The 20,268-nt window shown below is 40.6% G+C and overlaps 1 protein-coding gene across 4 annotated transcripts; it reads right to left on the reverse strand.

Annotated features, from left to right (window-relative positions):
- Positions 1-1,561: 1,561 nt before the first annotated feature.
- RAD51C (RAD51 paralog C) lies at positions 1,562-20,102 on the reverse strand. Of its 4 annotated transcripts, XM_075771244.1 has the most exons (9): positions 19,938-20,102; positions 18,512-18,770; positions 18,080-18,246; positions 16,962-17,095; positions 14,113-14,244; positions 11,734-11,800; positions 8,173-8,233; positions 5,517-5,577; positions 1,562-1,877 (listed from the first exon to the last, which is right to left on the reverse strand). In XM_075771244.1, exons 1-9 carry the CDS (start codon positions 20,053-20,055, stop codon positions 1,776-1,778), a joined length of 1,101 nt encoding a protein of 366 aa, XP_075627359.1. In that variant the 5' UTR covers positions 20,056-20,102; the 3' UTR covers positions 1,562-1,775. The 4 variants fall into 4 exon arrangements, with proteins under 4 accessions (XP_075627359.1, XP_075627360.1, XP_075627362.1 ...); XM_075771245.1 differs by lacking the exon at positions 5,517-5,577; XM_075771247.1 differs by lacking the exons at positions 5,517-5,577; positions 8,173-8,233.
- Between the last annotated feature and the right edge of the window lie 166 nt (positions 20,103-20,268).

Raw genomic sequence — 20,268 nt, forward strand, 5'->3', positions numbered from 1 at the left:
CAACAGGATCAGTATCTCAGCTGGGGCTTCTGGATACTACTCTACTACAAACAAAATAAAAAACCCCAGTCAGCTGAAATTAATATATTGGAGACATGTCCTTACTCTCCTTGAACATGTTGAGGATATTAAACCAGAACACAATAAATTGAGAGAAATGGATTTTTCCATAAATATCAAACACGTTAGATAGCTGCTATCACTAATAACCAGCAGTGCTTCTTAAAATATTGCTACAACATTCTTAATGGATGGTTTTCCTTGTGGCTACGTAGGCATGTGTACAGTGCTAGCTCCCCCCTCCTCTTGCGCTGCAATACGTAGGAAGCTATTATTCCCAAATGGAGCGTTTGCTTGCTGACATCACATGCGGTAGGATCCTTTTGTTTGCCTGTGTCTCCTGCATTGAAATGTTTGTCTGAGTCACAAATCCCGCCGCCTTTCTTCCTCTATGTCATGCTTGCTCGAGAGCTTCTCCCTGACTCACAGTTTTTAAATTTTGACACAGTCCAGTTTGCTGCATGGCAATCAAATACTTTTAATATTTTATTATGTAATTTATACCTAAACATTATAATGATGCAAATATCTGCTGCTTTTTTTGCAGCTTTTTCAATAGAGAGGTTTTGTGACTCAGATTCAGCACTGAATTTTGTTTCAAGCCAAAGTCAGTTTAGTGTTACTAAATTAAAAATTAGAGACTCCCACAACTTGAATTCTCCATTTAGCCTGCTGGCTGAGTTTCCTCAGCTATAACGTTATCAAGCACTATGCCAGAAAGGGGTCATATGTGTGCATGTGTACAAACACTTCTCATAATTGAAGTAATTACTATTTTGCACTGCAGTACCTCTCCTCTCCTCTAATAATCTTATCGACTTTTTTTCTCTTAATAAAAGGAGGACAAATCCCTGCTGTATTTTCAGTGTACATTCATTCTTTCATTTGGTTTAGATTCTGGAGCTGCTAATATATTGGTGGTGTCTAAGAAGCCTGGCTCTTTAATAAAGCCACAAACAAAACAGATCCTGATTACAGAACCTTTATTCTGAATGCTTTGGTAAAAGAAGATGGAAGCTAAGGGCTGTGCAGCAGTTTGGTTCAAGCCGGAGTGACAGTAAAATATTCTTTCTTACTAAGATAGGAACATAAAATCACCATGCTGGATTAAATCATCTGTCCTTCAGAGCTAGTCTTTCATCTCTATTGTTACCACTACAAGATAAATGAGAAGTTCAAAACAATGCTTTGATTGTCCTTGATGAAGGACTTTGCAGCAGGTAAGGGCTAATGCCCCAATTTGGCAGAGCATTTAGGCATGTATTTATCTTAAAGCACCCATCAGCAGCTCCACTGCCTTCTGCCCTGGTCTGAAGCATGTGAGCAGATTCCTGCATGAAACCTTGTTAAAATTCAGATACATACAAAACCAGATGAGTGATCAAGACTTGTGTCATTAAGTGGACTGTGTTAGATGCTCGCATTCCATTGTTTTTTTTACCCAGAGTAAAGACAGTAGTTGTATTCTCCATCTCTCCCAAAAAAGCTGAAGTCTCTTGTTGTAGAAAACATAGATTTTTATTATAAAAGTAAAATTATGCCATACACAAAGGAATTTTCTGCGACAAATTTGCATACTGCAGTCTTAATGTTAAAATAATGTCCAGAGCAGGAATTTAAGTTAGAGTCTCTCAGGCTACCTTTGTTGCATGTTCACTATGCAACTCTTCTCACGTAGCACATTATCTTTTCAACATTCAACTTCTGAATTGCTGTTACTTTTCCTCTTCTCTCCGTGGCCGTTTGCGAGGGTTCATTTCAGTACCTTCTGCATTTTGAGTGACAGCTGGAGGCTGCACATCTCGGAAGCCATGAGACTGGAAGATATAAGCAAAATCATGTGATAACACTTCTACGGACATAAGCATGAGTAACTAGTTCCCAGAAGGTCAGAATAAGGTATGATGCTGTCATTTATTTTAGATGAACAGCTACAGAACATTTATAGACCAGGCTAAGCTCAGAACGACAAGCTTCTCAACACACATGCCAACTAATAAATGTGTGTCCTCATTTTATTTTTTAAAGATATTTTATTTTCACCAACCAGGCCATCATTTTCATTTTACCACTAATAACCCCTATGGCTATGAAGCACTGCTTCTCTGTAAATTAACTTATCTTGCCTATTTAAATAAATTAAAAGCCAAATCCTTCAGCCCTTATTCAAGCTCCCACAGAAGCAAGGAGATGACTGGATTAATTGCCTCAGTCATTTTCAGAAACAAAACCGTGAGTTTCTAAAACCTAGGATATTTTTATCTATCTACTTAATGAACTGAAACCATCAATGAGACATTGTAAGAGAACAGCATATCTGAATCAGTCTCTAGACTGCAAACACTGTTCCAGCACAGTAATTTATGGGACACAATGGGATGAGAACCTTTAACAGCCCAAAACTATGTAGATGTGAAAACCAGATGCTGCTACTCAGGAGAGAGCTTAAAGTGATCTATCTGGCCTAGTACCATTCGTATTTTCTGTTACCTTAGCTCACAATTTAATGATTTTTGAAAGATTTTAAAATATGAAAGATCTGGAAAATCAGTTAGTTAAACATGTCAAAAATGCAGATGGAGATACTGAGATGTTATGCAAAGCCTGCAACTGTCTTCCCATCTCCAAATGCTGTGCAGTAAGCACTGCTGACAGCTCAATGAAGACTCTCACTGCAGTGCAAACTTAGCAAGGAAAAGGGGTTAATCAGAAAAAGAAATTGCTTTGGAGATCCTAAACACTTGGGTAGAGACAATGTGGGGATGAGAGCATTTCAGGAAAGCTGACATTTTAGGTTGGTGCAGTGTGAAAAAGCAGGCAGAATTACTATCAGACATGTGACTTCTCTAAAATGCCAGTGTGTCCCACACCAAGATCAATCCAAAACAAAACCCAATCAAAATGTTTTCCTTAACTCTCCCATCTCTGTATTTCTATTTCTGAACACCTCACCTCACACAGCCTGCTACGTTTTCAAAGGAACAAACAGCAAGAGGTGCCACAAGGGCAGAATTTGTGCAGTCCCTCTGCTATTATAAGCAACTCAAGTGTTATTCTAAATAGCGTAATGGGGAATCTTCAAGTTTAGTGTTTCACTGCTGCTTACATCTAATCTCTGCCATTTCCCTTAGGCACAAAGGTGGATCTGTAGCCAAGAATCCACTTAATCCAGCATGCTAGACTCCCAGCAAAAGCATTCCAATGGTTATAAAGGCCAGAACACGATAAAGTAGGCTGCTTAGTATGGATGTTTTGCATTTAGCTAAAGGCATGTACCTTCTGGGGATAGCGCCTTGAAAATACAAGAATTTTGTGTGTATTTGTAAAGCTTGTTAGTGGTTTTCAGATGGACAGAACATGGCTAATGGAACCAAGGACCGACAAAGCTCACATAGTCTACAGTAATTTTTAATTGTTCTTTAATGTCTTCTGGCATCTACAGACTGCATCAAGATTCACAAAAGTAGATGGCTTTATTACTTGAGCGGTATTCTCATTGCTAGTCTGGCAGACCCTCCACAGTTCAGGGAAGTACTGACACTTCCTACCCAGAATACAGGTCCCGGCTCTCTATCTTTCACGATGAAATAATCAGGTCACATTACCTGGGAAGTTTAAGTGAATCAGATTATTGACTTACTCCCTTGTGCATAAATCTACATTTCTATACTCTGCATTTAAGAATGAATCCTTATCAGCCTGTGAAAGAAACTCTATTTCATTTGATAGGTGTTCCACAGCTTCCACACTTGCTCAGAGTGGTGACAGACATGCCAGTATGCTGGAAAGGACGCAGCTCAGAAAGAACTAGAGCTTGGTTACACACTTCTCCATCGGCTTACAGGCACTCATCAGCCAGTTTGTCAAGGGTACCAAATTATCTGATTTGCCTAAGCGTAAACATCTTTGAGGATCTAGGCTTGAGGAATTTAGATTTTTTAATTTTTTTTTTTGTATGCTGGTTATACATAAATGTGCTAGATCAGATTTGGAAGCATTGAACATGTATTTACATCTTCCAGTTCAACTACTGAGATGGGAATGAGAACCTGTAACAACAGACCGTTACCATCAGACCTGAATTTCATGAAAGAAACAGGGATAAGACATTTTTTATTTACAGAAACTGTCTGCTGAAGCAGCTCAACAGGATTAAGGGAAAAAACACAGGGATAATCTTAAGTTTTAAGTAATCTTTGATTAGGATACACTCTCAACCGTATTTCAAGATTGTGTGCATTCACAAAGAAGAAGAGAGCATAGCTGTTTTATAATGCATGTAAAACTGAAAGGAAAAGGCAATTAAACTGTTGAAGATAAAATCCATCTGTTTGTCAGCTGGAGAGAAAGGGCTGCACACTCTTATCACATGATCCAAACAACCTTGGCATGTAGGCTCACTTACCCTTCCAGTCTTTACAGAACTAAGAACATACATATCTGCAGTATTTCTTCTGTCCAAGTGAATACATTCAGGAGTGAAAGAAAATCTGATTTCTGTTCAATAGTTTGAAGATCTCATCTTACGGCAGCATTAAAATCTGCAGGAAATGCTATGGCAACGTGTTTCCATGAGGACACATAGCAAATAGTTATGGCATGTACCTATGTATCTGACATTTGAAGATATAAGAGTTGAGTGGTGGGGTTTTTTTTAAACCTAAATACAGCTTAGATGGTGTGTATTCTCATTAATATGTATCTAAGCACTCCACAAAATAATCACAGAATTTAACTAGGGATGAATAAGGACGCCAGCCATAAGCTGGAAGCTCCTCATATGATAGTGACAGAAGAGATAAATCTGTATATATTGGCTGGTCACAGGGTCACCAGTTCAATGGAGCTATGAAAGAGATAAATACAACCGAGGTTATATCAGGCAACGCACTTAAAGCAGAGATGTGGAAATATGTATGGCACAAAGCGCTGGAGAGACCTCTGAAATACCATGTATGATTCTGGTCACCCTTGTCCTAAAAAGATAAACTCAACTGGAACAGGTGCAGAGAAGAGCCACTAGGGAAACAACAGCCTACCTGACAAGGGAGAAAACAGCTTGGGTTGCTGAAGTGTCCCAAAATGAAGGCTCAGAGAGTGCATGATTGTTCTCTGTAATTGCACTTGGGCCAAAAGTTAACATCAAGGGCAGATAAAATAAGCAGTGCTAGCGCAAGAACAGATGGGGACAGGCTGACTGTAAATTTGATCTGGAAATCCAAATGTTTTAACTCTAAGAGGACTAACATGCTGGATCATTTTTCTAAAGAGAAAAGGTGAAAAATATTGATAAACCTGGAGACATCCCAGTATTGCCGGTTACCTTCAGAAGGCAACTGAAAGGCAACACTAAGAAAGCAAACATCATTCTCAGATTTGTCTATGTGTCTGAAAATTCCTTTACAGCTAACAATTTACTCCCATCTCTGTATCTCCATCCCCAAAGGAATACTAACTGTAATTTGATATGGTATGGTTGACTCCTTCTGACTCGGTGATTTGTACAACGTTGCCAACCTGGTTAAACAAAAATAGATAACTATCATTAGTGAATACAATAATAAAAATCCCAAGTAACCAAATAACCAGACCCAAGTTTTCCCACAATCGTGGGGTAGGTGACCAGTGGAATTCTTATGTATTCTTATTTTCATATAAGTCATTTAAACTGTGGATGCTGATGTCCCATCCTTATATGACCTGTCAGCTCAAATACAACGTAGACCTACTAAAAAGAGTGAATGACTAATTAGCCTTGTTTCATCACAGTATTTGATCACATTTTTGGAACAATACTCATTATGAATTCATTCCAAATGCCACTTTCTTAAAATGCAAACAAGAAGGGTTTTGAACACAACTCCTTCCTACTCCATTAAGCAATTGTTTGTTCATTGACCTCCCAAAGTTGGGAGATACCCTCAAGAATTCAAATACTTCTAGGGAGGTTTTTTCTAGAGATTTCACAAGCCTGTCAATATAACCTAGTGGATGGAGAATAAGATGTTCTATTTCTAAGCCTGACCTTGCCACTGACATACAGCATAACCTTGAAAAAATCGTTTCCCTTGTATTTCTCCTCTAACACTTCCCTGACTTTGTGCATTTAGACTCTAAGCAATGCATCTTGATTTGTGCTTATACAGCACCTAGCCCAATAGATGCTTGCATAATATAGATAGAAGATTGCAAAGCAACTCAAAAGCAAGGGATTTTCCAATCCAGTCCCAGGGCTGCTAGTCTGCACCCATGCCCACCTCCCCAAAACTTACACTTAGGTAAAGCCAATATAGAAAGTGTTCTGCTCTCTGTATCAAGACACCCTGCCAAAGATCCTGTTAATTATTTTGGGGTTTTTTTTCCTCCCTGAGGTGCCATTCTATTAGACAGCACATAATTACAGCCTGAGGAACACTGCCACTTCATATTAGCTACACAGGGAATTCCTCAGAACATTTAAGTGGTGGGTTATACTTTACAAAATAGCCTAAATCTGAAGCTGCAGAAGCTATGCCTTTACAAGCGCTCAGCTGGAGCTCTGCTGCATGCCTCTGACTCAACAGGATCTTGCCTCACAGCAATGAGAACCCTTATAATTAAGCTCTGATATTTTCAGTAGTAGATAGAAGGAAAGAGACAGGTATCATATCTGGCCAAAGCACAACTTTTTTTTTTTTAAAAAAAAAAAAAGGCAACTAGATTCTCAAATGGTCATCTTTGTGTCTTAATAACCTAATATAAAAACAAGAACAACAAACCCATGATGGATCATCAGGTGTAGGTATGTAGGCAGTTCATGTAAAAAAAAAAAATGCAAGAGAATCTAGTGATTTCTGCTTTTTATAGATAGGCAGTTGCAATCGGAATTGTTATGCTTCTGCAGGCCCTGCTCCATACTAGCTGCATATTTAGAACAGCAAATAAAACATGTTTGCCTATCTTTGGCTTGCTTTCTGGAACCTGCATCTATAACCTTCCTAGCTGTGTTGCAGAAGAAAAAAGCTCTTTACTTTTGATATATAAAATTAACTTCTGTTCACTCCGCAATCATTATGTTGATGCAACTTCTCTCTTATAAAGACTGTTAACTAATCAGTGATGTTAATTTAATTCCAAATTAAACAGCCTGCTGTAATCATTCTGCATTGCCTTCAATCTTAGAATTTAAAAAACAAAACTCCACAAGAAAGTGTCACTGCATCTCCCTTTCAAGTTTAACAAGCAAAACTACGCACAACAACATTCCAGTAGCATTTTTATTTGCTGTTTGCAGAAGATTAGGGAATTGAAGCAAGGCTTCTTACTCTCAAGTTGCTGCATCGTGATACTATATGCAAGACAAATTTAACTGACCAGGAAAGAGAAGTGAGCTTGCAATATAGTGAAGGGGGGAAAAAAGAACAAGGAAACAGAAAAGATCTCATTGCAACAGACAGAACTTGATACTGTTTTTAGAAGGGTCATCCTCATTCCTTTGGGCTTCTAAAATCATCTTCCATCAGTCAGCTCTGCATTGGCAGTAAATGCAGCTCTCTTTCTACCACTCTGCAAGTTGTTGTAACTTGCTATCTGCATAGCTGTCCAGTTTTGCAGAACCATCCTGCTGCATTCAAAAGGAGAAAGGTCCAATGGGTGCCACTGAGGCTCAGGGGTCAATCTGTCTTCCTCAGAATCACTATCTAGGTGGAAAGCCGCCTTTGGCATCTTTGGCTTTGTACTGACTGGGGCCTAAAAGACTGAAACAAGGAAATTCTACTCCCTGCTTATAAAATGCAGGTAGTAAAAAAAAAGTTTCTACTTTGCCACCAGATCCTAAATTCTTGTGTCTGAGCAACTGCCATTAGGATATTATATTTTGATGAGACAGGGCATCTTGTCAGAAAGAAAGTACAGAACTGCAGCAAGCTGACCATGGTGAAAAGGAGAAGCACGACAGTGCAGCCCACACTGTCTTAGGCTGAGCTAGAAAGCTCTTCTTGAGCCTCAGTAGCCTGGGACATGGCAGATCAAGAAGTCAAATTCAAATCTCTGCCTGGTCACTAGGACCAGCCTGAAACGGAGTCTCAAACGTCACACTTGCATTATGATGTACGTTACTGGTACTTCACTTACCTCTGACTGTTGTCCCAGTGAAAGATTAAACGGACAGTAGCAGCATGTCCCCAGCTTTCTCCTGGGTGACACAAAATTACAAGCCATTTTATTCATCTCCTACAACAGCAGCATCATCACTAAACTAAACTGATATTAGACCAGTCTTCAAAAAACCCCCCATGATTAAAACATATATACCTTTCCTGCAGTAATGAATCACATCTTTTCCATATGTGCAAAGATTTCACAAATAGTTTATCAAATATATTGAGACAAGGAATAACCTCTGTACTCACAGTGTGAAAGTTTGATGCAATGCTTCCATATCTGTAGAAAGGTTTTATATATACCTAATAAAGGACAGGTACTAGACAAATCTTGAAAACAGAGGTAGCATGAAGAAAAGATTTTTCTAATTACTACTAAAGAAGTCTAGTCAGTATGTCTAAATTCTACTTCAAAATTGCAATATTCTGTCTCTCAGGCATAATTATGAGCAAACATCACTCCCTCTGGGATACAAGCTTTGGGAGAAAGTCAATGATTATTAAAGTATTAAGGGCCCCTGAAGCAGTCTTCTGCTTCTGACAGCAAAATGCAAAAGAACACAACCAAAAGAAGCAAGGGGCGGGGGGAAGAGAGAAGGAAGTTTGGATTGTTATCCTATTTCAGGGGAAACAGTCCTACTGTTTCAGTTCACACATGACCACAAGCTCAGTCCATTTATAGACAGTTTTATTGGGTGTTTTCCTCTGTTTATCCCAGGAGACAGTCCAAAGACAGACTGCATTTTAAAACAGCCATTTTGGTTAAGCGCTGCAAGCCTCTCCTATTCACCTGTACCCAGCCCTGTAACTTCTGAATCACTTGTTGGTCTCCATCATGTCACCAGCCCCACAGGCCACATTTGCTCTGCTATTCATTACAGCACAGAGAAGAAAAAAAATGATTCAACTGTACTGAAGACCTAGACCCTCTAGGCATCTTGCCAGACCTTGCTCCACTGTATCTAAGTTGTGATTAAAGCTTGTGGGTATCAGATACAGTTCCGAGTCAGAGATCAAAACACATTTTACAGTGGGTACAAATTCCACATCAGAATGTTTCCAACTGTATCGAATATGAGAGAAAAATGCTACTGTAAAATGAGATATTTCTGAGTTAAACTGGCTAGAGATTAATATTTGACCTTCTTTCTAAATATATCCAGTAGAAATGTCTAGGAACACCCAGCTTAGCTATCACTAGTGGAAAAGAAAGCTGTCCCCTTCATAAAGCTCTTGACTTAGTATCTTGCAACATCTGTGCCTTTTTTTTTTTTCCCCTTCATAATTAAGAACTTTCCTTCTGCTAGGAAGCTAAATAAGAGTTTAGAGATTAATGCTCTTGTGAAATCTTGGAAAAGGTTGTTTCTAAGGCCTACCAATCAATGGGGAAAAAGCCTATTTAGGGGAGGCAATAGGATCGATTTTACTTGGGGTTTTGCTGCCGACCCCTCCTTCAATAGCTCCTCTGGCTACAACCAACCATGGAGGACTAGGAGGTTCTTTAGCCTTTTCGATGAGACTGTTGAAATAGCATCCTTTCAGAATGGGTCATAAAAATCACCTTTAATCCACCAGCTCAATACTTGTACAGAATCTATGGAATAAATTCACATCAAAATGAAAACACCTTTGTACCACTCTGAAATTCTCAACCTGAGATATTGTTGTTTAGGATGAGGGGAATATCCTATCTTAGCTTAAATTACCAACTGGTACAAAGTTTCATTTTTGCAAGAGTAGACACTACTCAGTTTAACACCACTATGTGGTTACACACATGTTCTGGTGAGAGTCACAGTAAGTTTATGGTCAATATGAGGTTATGTCAAATTAAATGTTTGTAAAAGAAAATATGCGCAAGACAATACACGATATCTTTGAATTATAACCTACTCTGAATGTCTTTACATTCTTTACTGTCCCTGTGACTCAATCAACACAACAGCTCTCAAATAACACTAGCTATTGAAAAAAGACAGAATCTATTAGCTTTAGTTGAGTTTGTAGCCAGAAAGGCTGCCAAAAATAATACATCAGAGAGCAAGAGGCATAAAAGACAAAAAGGGTCAGATACTGGAAGCTGAGTCTTTATCTGCATGTACAGCTCAAAATTCCACATTCTTCACATTCTCAAAGGAGCTGGTCTGTATTTGTTCGTTTTATCTCCCATCTGTGTCAAATGGTTCAATGCCTGCACAGACACTGAGAACATCTTTGCCTTTGTGCTATCCCCTTCTTCTCCCTCCCCTCCAAAAGAAGAGAATTACTTAGGTCACAGAAACTGATGCTGTGGACAGCGAATTTGCGCCCTTTAAGTGCATCATGAAATAATATAAAATCACAACCTGAAATAAAGACTTAAACACTGAGCTTTTTCTTAATTTCTCAAAATCTCTACTTCAGAAGAACTGTTCTATTTTCCTCGGTGACCGCAGCAGCACAGTCTACATACTCTGCTCGTTACAGGGCAAAATGGAGCAGGCTGTAAAAAACACTTAAACTCACTATGGGCAGGCTGCAGTTGAGGATCCAACATAGAACTTCCCTCTACATCATAACTATAGAGAGCAACAGGTAGAGAGTTCCAGTTATGCACCAAATATGAAACATCTTTGCAAATAATTAACGGAACGTGTTCAAGTCTAATAGCAAAATAAACAATTTAAACTGTTTTTGAGAGGCAATGAACGATTCTCAGGGAATTTAGAAAACTGCAGCATAGTTTGAGGTGAGCAACCATTAAGCTGTGTTCTTCTGTCCCTACTTTTTTTTCTATAATCATTCACCAGCCAATTTCAGTCTAAATTACCTGATTTATCACCAGTTTACTTATTAAATACCTCAAGCTTACCTGGCCCACTTTTGGCAGAAACCGATTGGGAGGCAATCACATAAACAGCTCAGCCAGCATATAGGATGCGGCAGCGACCTCCAGCAGTGGTAGTGGCCTCCTTAGCTGACACAGCTACAGCTGGAACAGAGGTAACTCCACAGCCTAACATCATCCTCAGGGGAACGCTGCAATACATTAGCTGTGTGTCTAAAAACCTACTTACTCAGAGAGTTCTTAGTACCTAGTGCTTCCCCATAAAGGGTGATTCAGTCACCTTAAGGAATACCAATAATAATATCAAGTTTAGTATTAAAAATTATGGTTTAAAAAGGAAAAAAAAATAATCCAGCAACACTCTCAACCTGTGAGTTTCTGCAATCTGAAAGTGTCATGACTTCTAAAAATATTTGTAATCCCTTCTCCAAAATCTAACCAAGATTCTAATCTGCATACCGTGTTTGTGTTTAGAATAAAAAATGATAGTTGCTAATTATAATTACAATGCTGACATAGATAAGCACCACTGTAGCATTCCACAATGCTAGCAGTTCCAGATGCATCTAATAGTTTCACCATGGATTCTGCTACAGTGCAGAAATTCAGCAAACAATTTCATTGTCTTTGTACACAATGCCAAAAGGAAGGAAGTAATATATTTGAAGATTAACTCAGTTTTCAACTCACAAGCTAAACACCTACCTAAAGCAGGTACCAATGTGGACTGTCTTTGTCCAATCCTTGTTGTCATTTGGTTTGTCAGAACTACCTAAAAGAAACAAAAGCAAACAACAAGAAAATCTCCAGAAAAGCAGCATACTGGTGGGAGGGAACAGAGGGATTTTTGAAAAAGCATTTTATCAAGTTACTCAGGCAAAACTCTTGCCTACTGTATGTAATGAAGCTTTCACGTTAATGAGAAGAAAAAACTGTAAAGGTGCCTCATCTTTCCTCAATAGCCAAAAGAAAATAAGAAAACCAGCAAAACGTATTTTTGATTTGCACGGAATGTAGATTTCTTTCATTCAAGACTTTAAAGAAACCTAAATTTCTCCCTTTCCGAGTGATGCAAACTCTACAGAACTTGTATATTCCACCATATTTGTACTGAACACTGATTGGATCTGTATTTAGATGCACATGACTCGTCCTAGCCCTCTATAAAGAGGTAGACTTCAGTTAATGTGGCACAAATGAACTCGTTGGTGCTGCTCAAAACATGCATAAGCCTAGTGATTAACAGAATTTCTGCACCTTGTAGTCTAAAAATGCGCAAGTGGGTACAATACAAAGCAGAATGAAAGTGAACAGACAGAGCGGGGGAGTGTTTTCGCAGCACAAATCACTCGTAGGAGGTTCACAGACAGTCTAGGTTAGATCCCTGGTAGAAGTGGGGGTGGGTGAGACAGAAAAGAGCCAGAAATGTTAATTGCAAAGTTCATTAAAAATGAAAAATAAAAAATTGTACCTATCTTAAACCCTAGGGGTTTTCATTGTTTGACATGTTTATACGATTCTTGCTTGAACAGTTAGAAGAGTATGCTAGAGCAAACAATTCCACTGAGGACATGGGACACACACCAAAACACTGACATAGCTGAAAGCCCCAAGACATACATTGCATATTTTAGAGAAGTAACTCATCATGTATGGATGGTAACAGCCCCAAATAGGCTCCCCATCTCACTGCTGGAGAAGGGCTGGTCTGGGCATCCTAGCACAACCCACTGAGTTCGGCTTTAGAAACTAAAGGAACTTATTTCCTACCGTATTAGAGCATTCAGGCTTCCCAGCTCTGCTGCCTGACAAGCCGTCTCTGGCACACAAGCTGAATTTAGACCGCTTGCAAGCTACATGGAGCTAACTCAAAAACTAATAGGGCCACTCTGAGCTAAATAATTTCTGAAGCTCTGTGATTGATCACTTCTTTAGCAAGTGTTTGTTTAGCAAGCGTTTGTACTAAACTGCTCACTTGTTCAACAGAAATAAGTTATATGTTTCCTTTGGCCAAGGAAAAAAAGACTGTACAATGACAACTGCTCCTGTTCAAGGTCACCATGTACCCAATTTATGAGTGAAAGCACTCAGTAAACTGGAGGCTATACAAATCCAGGAGTCGTGTAACATTCATCTCCCTTGGTGCCCACACCAGCAGGAAGAAGCTTCATAATTCACGTCAGGGCAAGAGAGAGGGGACGCTTTCAGCAGCAAGCCCAATCGCCGAACCCAGGCGGAACGTAGAGCTGTGCTCTTTCCCTTCCTGCAGCTATCAGAGGAAGCACAAGGGGAGGCTTATTTTTAGCAGTTACGAACAAAAGCCAATTGCGCCAGAGAATTGTGGGTGACAAGGTTGCAAGTCACCTGGAAACAGTTACGGGGACAAGCACCATTTTGAGACTGTGCAAGCTCTAATTCCTGAACAATTCTTTTCCATGCTGTAAAAAGACTTGCCAAAACAACTTCTGGAACAGATGTAGCTTCTGAGTGCCATCTGCTGGCTACGTGGCTGCAGATTTGCTGGCCTCCATATTGGCGTAAATGACGTAGAAACAATGCCCAGGAAGCAAGCTATGGGTTTCCATGGATGCCAGAAGAGCAATCCAAACTAGCAGGTAAAGTGGTTTTCCTCCCTAAGAACAATTCTTCTGCTAAGACAGTAGTTTAGTTTTAAACAGAGTGGTAAATTATGTTGGAACTGCTCAATATTCTGATGTATTTTAATGCCTGCGCTTTGTAGGTAAAAGTCACCAAAGGAGCACTCTTTGTCCAACCAAATCATTAAAGAAGATGATGTGAAACAGCATGACAAACTGATATGCTACCATTTAATTAAGATCCACAGGATGCTTTTAATGCAAATTTGACTTATTTTGGCAAGTCTAGGAATTTTTCACCTGAACAGTTTTGCCTGTGTGATCCATCTATATTTACTAACCTAACTGGCAAACACAAATGTAGAGGACACTCTTGCAGTTTTATATTGCTATTTACAGACAATCACTAATCACATTTGCTTAATTCTTTGTAATGTAATTATTCCAAAGTAGCATCTTTTGTGATTTAAACCTCCCCCAGACTTACCGCTGATTTATGATCGTTTGCTATGATGATCAGCTGTTGCGCCAGACCGTTCAAAAGCCTTGTTCGAAGTGAGAGGTCCTCAAAGTCATGGCGAAAAGGAAATGCAATTCCATCAATTACCACCAGTCGGACCTAAATGTGGAAGAAAAGGAAAAAATACCATTACTGTCCTACCAACCAATGTCAGAAAGCAGTAAGATCTCTTTTTAAGAGCACTGGAATGTTTTATATAAGGTGATGACAATCTTTTATCTCTTACTCAGGTATGCATGACAGTATAACGCCTATTGTCTCTCTCTATATGTACACTGGAGAAAATAAGCACTCCACAAGAGCGCAGGCTAAAGAGCCTCAAGCTCCAAACACGCTGGTACACTCGCTAAGCGCAGTAGTGCATTATGCATAGATACTAGCTCAGACCTTAGCTGCACTAGCTTAAACAAAATGCTGCATTAAGCCCTCCCATTAGTTAACTCAGCACAGAGCTGCCCTTCCGACTGTTTCCAGTTTCAGAGCTCACTCACTTACAGCTAGCTGACTTATCTCTGCAGCACCTGGTACAGAATACAAAATAACAAAGCTGGACTTAAAGCCTTGCAGAAGAGAAGCTGGAGAAAAAGGAAATCATTAAACATCAGAATTGTACTTCAATCAGTTCTCTGTGAATATTAATTTATTTCACCTTCTCCCTCAAAAATTAAATCCAAACCAAAATTAGAATACATGCTGTCTGTAGTCACTGTTAACTCATCTGATTCTAAGGCTCATATCAGTGATCTATCTTGCCTGAAGTATCTATCTTGCCTGAAGATGTTTGCTTTGCTGAATTATTTCTTTTGCAGCAATCATTAGCTGAAGCTAGAGCACAACACTGCTGCTGGCTCATCACCCTCAAAACACTATACAAACATTAGTCTGGGATTTTGATTTATTCTAACTTCATTTGTTGTAGCTGTTTTGATGACCCAAGTTTGTCTGAAATACAGAAGGGAGATGGATAGTCTTACAGTGTCTGCATGTTCAGATGTCACTCAAAGCCTAGGTACCTACGAGTTCCTGCACTAATGCACAAGATAACAAATTGGAAACAACACAAGAAAACTGATTTTCTGTATTATTGATTTAACTCATTTCTGGGAAGTAGCTCTGTGACTAAACATACAAGCCTGCAGCAAACATCACTCTCTGAAATGGCCCTGGGGCTTCAACTGAAAAAAAAAATAAAAATTTTAATTTGAAAAAGAAGATTAAATAGTTATAATTAAAAGAAGATATTGTTTTCTCATTTTTCCTCCTTCCTGCAAATTCTTTTCTATGAGCCTGTACATCTTCTCATGCATAATTTTTTGACTTTAAGAACAATCAATTTAACAGTATAAACATGACTCATGTTAGAAAGGAATATATACAGTTATATAACTTGCCTATCAGATGAATATGTCCAGGTAGCATGCAATTTAGTTTATTTTCTCCCAGTGGCACTTGTTATAAAATAGCAAACAAGTAGACTTAAAATATTCAAAAGTAGCTATATAGAGAAAGCTTGGTAACACATACCTTCTCCATGTCAGTTGGTCTCTACTAGATCTTAAAGAATTGGGTTTATTAGGACAAGAATATTTTCTAACATAGTCTTTTTCATATTATTGGTCTTTCTCATATTATTAACAAGATCTCAAACTGATTCATATTTCCAAACGACACTTTCTACAACTATGTCTCTCAAAAAAAAAAACCCCTAAAACCTGGAGGTTTCCTGTGGTCTCAGTCTCAGCTCCAGGTCTGCACAGAGGGATCAGACTAATTTTAATGAGAGCTGGACTGCAATGAGCAATCTGTCAAGTCACTTATAGCCTGTCCAAGGAACCACCAGAAGGTCTTACAGTTCTCCTGCAACCTTCAGTATTTCAGGCTCGAGGCCAAGCACAGATAATCAGCGCAGATGGTACCAGAGAACTGCAGCCCAATGTAACTGTGCTAATGAAGCCATGTACTTTCCACAAGAGCAAACACAACAGGGCACCGTTAGTACCTGGCAGAGAAAGGGAAATACCAGACTACACTAAGCAAAAGTAAGACTCCCATCTGCGCTTTCAAGAACATAACAGCTTCCAAAAATGGAAATGATATGCAAAAGACAATCTAACTAAACAACACTGATTTGTGCTCTGTTAGAATGAGGCACAAGCCATCTTCCCTGAATCCTGTTAGGGAGTGATCTGCTGTGCAGAATCTAGAAATCTGGAGGGGAGGTGGTGAAAATCTGCCTTACAATAGCATTTCACTAAGACACTAGGTACTAGGAAACTGTTTGGCTGTAGTCCACCCAAGAGTCAAGCTGCAGGCTCTGGTTGCTTGTAGCAACAGAAGATGTGTTGGAAAGAAGAAGAGTCACTTTCTGGATGCTAAGATGGTGCAGGATGCTTCTGGCCCTCAGTGATCTTCTAGGACAAAAAAAAAATGGCACTAAGCCTTTCTGATCCCCCTGCATTACGGTTACCTGGCTCAGAGACTCTTTTGCAAAGCAGTTTCGTGATGATTCATAACTCAGTGCTCACAGAAACATAACAACATGTGGCAACACAGATCGAGTATCCTCACCTCAAAGTGGAGATGCAGGATGATGGCAGCAGTGGTTAGCGAAAGCAAATGACTCTCAAGAGTAATTGAGATGGGAATGAAAAAGCAAACAAGCAAGTGTGCGTTACATTTGTACTCTGGCATCAGCCAATGTATTACTGCCAAGCTGATGAGGTACTAACGTGTTACTCGTGTTACTCTTATTATACCAGAAAATCTTTACTGTGAAGATGAGTCATATCTTCTGGTAAGTCTGCAATAACCCTTACCTTTGAATGCTCTGAAAGAAAGTCTGGGAGGAGGTAGACCTGTGCAAGAAGCTCTGTGTAGTCACGGCAACGGAAGTAATATATGTGAGAAAGGATACTTTCAAGAGAGAAAGTCTCCAAAGCTTTCAGATTATCTGAGAACAAACAAACAGATGAGTAAATGAGTCAGAAGTCTGTACTAGCACATTGCTACTTTCATCACTCTACTGAACTATGCCTTCCACATATAGCAACAGCAAAACTCCCAGAAACGGAAACAGTCAAGGTAAAGAGTGTGGGAAACATACCTTCCATCTGGCTTGAAAGTCAAGGAGGTGGTGAGCAGATGCTATCTCAGCATTTGCACACAGATACACCGGAGCCTCCAAGGGAGTGCTCCAAAAATGAAAGATTTATTTCTGAAAGAGTAACTTTTCCAGTAAATAATTTTCAAGCCAGAACACCACCAGAGGATAACAGTGACTATTAATCATCCATTGTTTAATGTACAGGCAGTGGCTCATTTAATACAGTGTCCTTTTACCTCTGTTCAAACAGAAGTTTGCCTCATAAAATACCCCAAGAGTAACATAAAAGTTGTGTCAGTATCCCTAACAGGCTGATGACTTATAGAACAAAACTCTTCATTAAATGCAAACTAGCTATATTGACCTTATGAAGGAGCTGAATTCCACCTACAGTTTTACAATATGGGGCTTCAGCAGCAACATTGCTTTAAGAAATTCTGCCATTCCTCTTCTCTTTCCCCAGCTGCTCTTCCTGTCCCTGAGTCGCAGCACATTATCCCTCAGTTTTGCTGACAGAGTTCTGTTTGGGTTTTGCTGTACATTTAATCACTAAATCCGTTTAAAAAAAAAAGGCAAAAACCCCCACAAATCGTCATGTAGAAAGAGAATTATTCTTAAAGTAGATGAGCTCAGTGTGCAGCATGGCTCCACAGTCATACTGACGCAGTTCAGGGTATGATACACACAGGTGGATATAAAAGGCTGGCAGCAAGAACTCCATAAGCCAGCACTGCTGCTGAAACCCTCAAACTGTAAAACCGTATCCTACGAGACACTCACTTCACTCAGATCCTACTTTACTAGGCAGAAGGAAATGACTTAGCAAAGTACCTTCTTCTTGATGAGCTTCAGCAATTAGCTGGCAATGCTGCACACAGGCAGTTGCAATATCCACTACTCTGTCCACCATAAAACTTCCTTCAGTATCAATGAACACTGCTTCTCCAGCTACACCTCCGAAGCATTCTGGGATCTGTACGTCTACTGCCAACTGCATACTGCCATGGGAAACAGCAAAAAGGCATAAATATATATATATTTATATATCACAAAGCTCTCCCCTCCCAACTCACTCCTGAAGTGATGTTTCTGTCGAGGAATACATGGAACAGGAAGCAGTACAGCCATTATCATGATTATATTTATAATGTTGCAGAAGAATCAGAGATTGCAGTCATGACAACAAGAAAAATGAACTCTCTTCACAGTTAAACTAAACAAAGTGATTCTCAGTAGCACAAAAGTAATCTAAAAATAAAATACCATAGCTGTGTTTTCCCAACGCCAGGCGCTCCACAGATCTCAGTAATTTTTGTTAGTTGCACACCACCTCCCAGAATATTGTCTAGTGCTGAACAGAAGGTGATGATGAAGCCCTGGGCTTGCTCTTCTTCCAGAAGTTCCAGTGCTGTGCACTTTCTGGTGGCACCCGATCCCCCCGCAGCCCTTGCTGCATCACCGTGGCATTCCTGCCTCACGACCTGCAATGCTTCCAGTGCCTCTTCTTTGGAGATTCCAATCTCTAGAAGAGTCAAAATCATGAAACACTGCCTTATTCTTATAAACAGTGGTTTATTTAAATTATGAAGAGATAATTCAACTTGTTTGACAGAACCTGATTGTTCTGCACTGTAACACAAAAATATTAATCCTTTTAGTATAACGATGTGCACTCTGGAACTAATGATGTGATTTTCAAAAGAACTCAGAGCAGTGATGCCCTACATTCAGGATTCAGGTGACAGTAACTGCAAATAAAAAAAAACAAAAAACCAAACAACAAAACTGCTGTTCACACACATGGATGAGATCTGGCAGAGCAATTCACCTGTTCTGCACTGAATGTGCTGTCACATTAATTTCATTTGAAGCAAAGAAGGTCCGGTAAAGGAAGTCAGCTGCAGACTCGTAAGTGACAGTGACACCTACTGATCGTGCTCTGAAGTGTCAGGGTGCTCCAGAGCTCAGCACCTTACGCACCATTTCCAGATTTGGAACACAGACCTAAGAGCAGAGATGAGATACCTGCAAATATCCGTGCGTCTGTCTTTACGCACACGTACCTGTCAGGATCTGGCTACTTCACTTTGGTCTTCGAGGCAAAACTATTACCACTATTATCATAGATAACGACTGATAATCAAAATCACGATACGCTTACAGTGGCTGTGAAAATCTTATTTTAGCTTCTTGAAAAAGGCAACTTTTTGACTTCCTAGAAGCTTACTTTGTTTAAAACACACGCAGTTGGGGCAAGCAGAACGAGAGAGACCAACTCCTCCTGTATCCCACTGACACCTACCACTCGGTGTAAGGAGGATCTTTTATCAGTACCGGGGGGGGGGTTGTTTATTTACATTTCTTTGCTTAGGCACACCTGAGTCAGTAAACGTTCACTTTGCCCGCTCCTCCGGACCCACCCGAGGCCTCAGTGAGGTTTCTCACCGTGCATCAAGGGCCTTCCCCGCCCAAGCTGCAGAACATACATCAACCGTTTAAATCGGCGAAACCCTGCTCAACCCCCATCCTCGCTGATAAGCTACTACGAAAGTTTCGCAGAAGGGAAGGGCTGAAGGAAGGGCTGCGGGGCAGACCTGCCCGAGGAGGGGGGGGGGATGCTCCGGGGAAGGCGGAAGGGCCGCCGGGTGCGGACCCTCCGACAGCAGGGGCGCCGTGCCCCCGCCGGTACCTTTACTCAGCCCGCAGGGGCCGGTCTCCAGCAGCTCCTGCACCGTCTGGAAGCCGGCGGCGACGAGCCTGGCCCGCAGCGCGGGGGCCAGCGGGAGGCTGCCCAGGTCCCGCTGCATGCCGATGGCGCCGCCGCCGGGCCGCGCTAGGCCGCCGCAGGCCCCGCCCCCCCCACCCCCGCGGGCGAGGACCGCCCTCACAGGCGCGCGCCTCACAGGCCCCGCGCCAAACTCGGGCGAGAGCGAGGCGGGAGGGGAGGAGGTGGCCGCGCATGCGCACTGGAGCGTGACCGCGTGGCGCGGTCGTGCGGGAGGTGGGCGATGAGGCGGCTG

This window comes from Balearica regulorum, chromosome 19, assembly GCF_011004875.1.
Source record: "Balearica regulorum gibbericeps isolate bBalReg1 chromosome 19, bBalReg1.pri, whole genome shotgun sequence".
In the NCBI taxonomy this organism is placed as follows: domain Eukaryota; kingdom Metazoa; phylum Chordata; class Aves; order Gruiformes; family Gruidae; genus Balearica; species Balearica regulorum.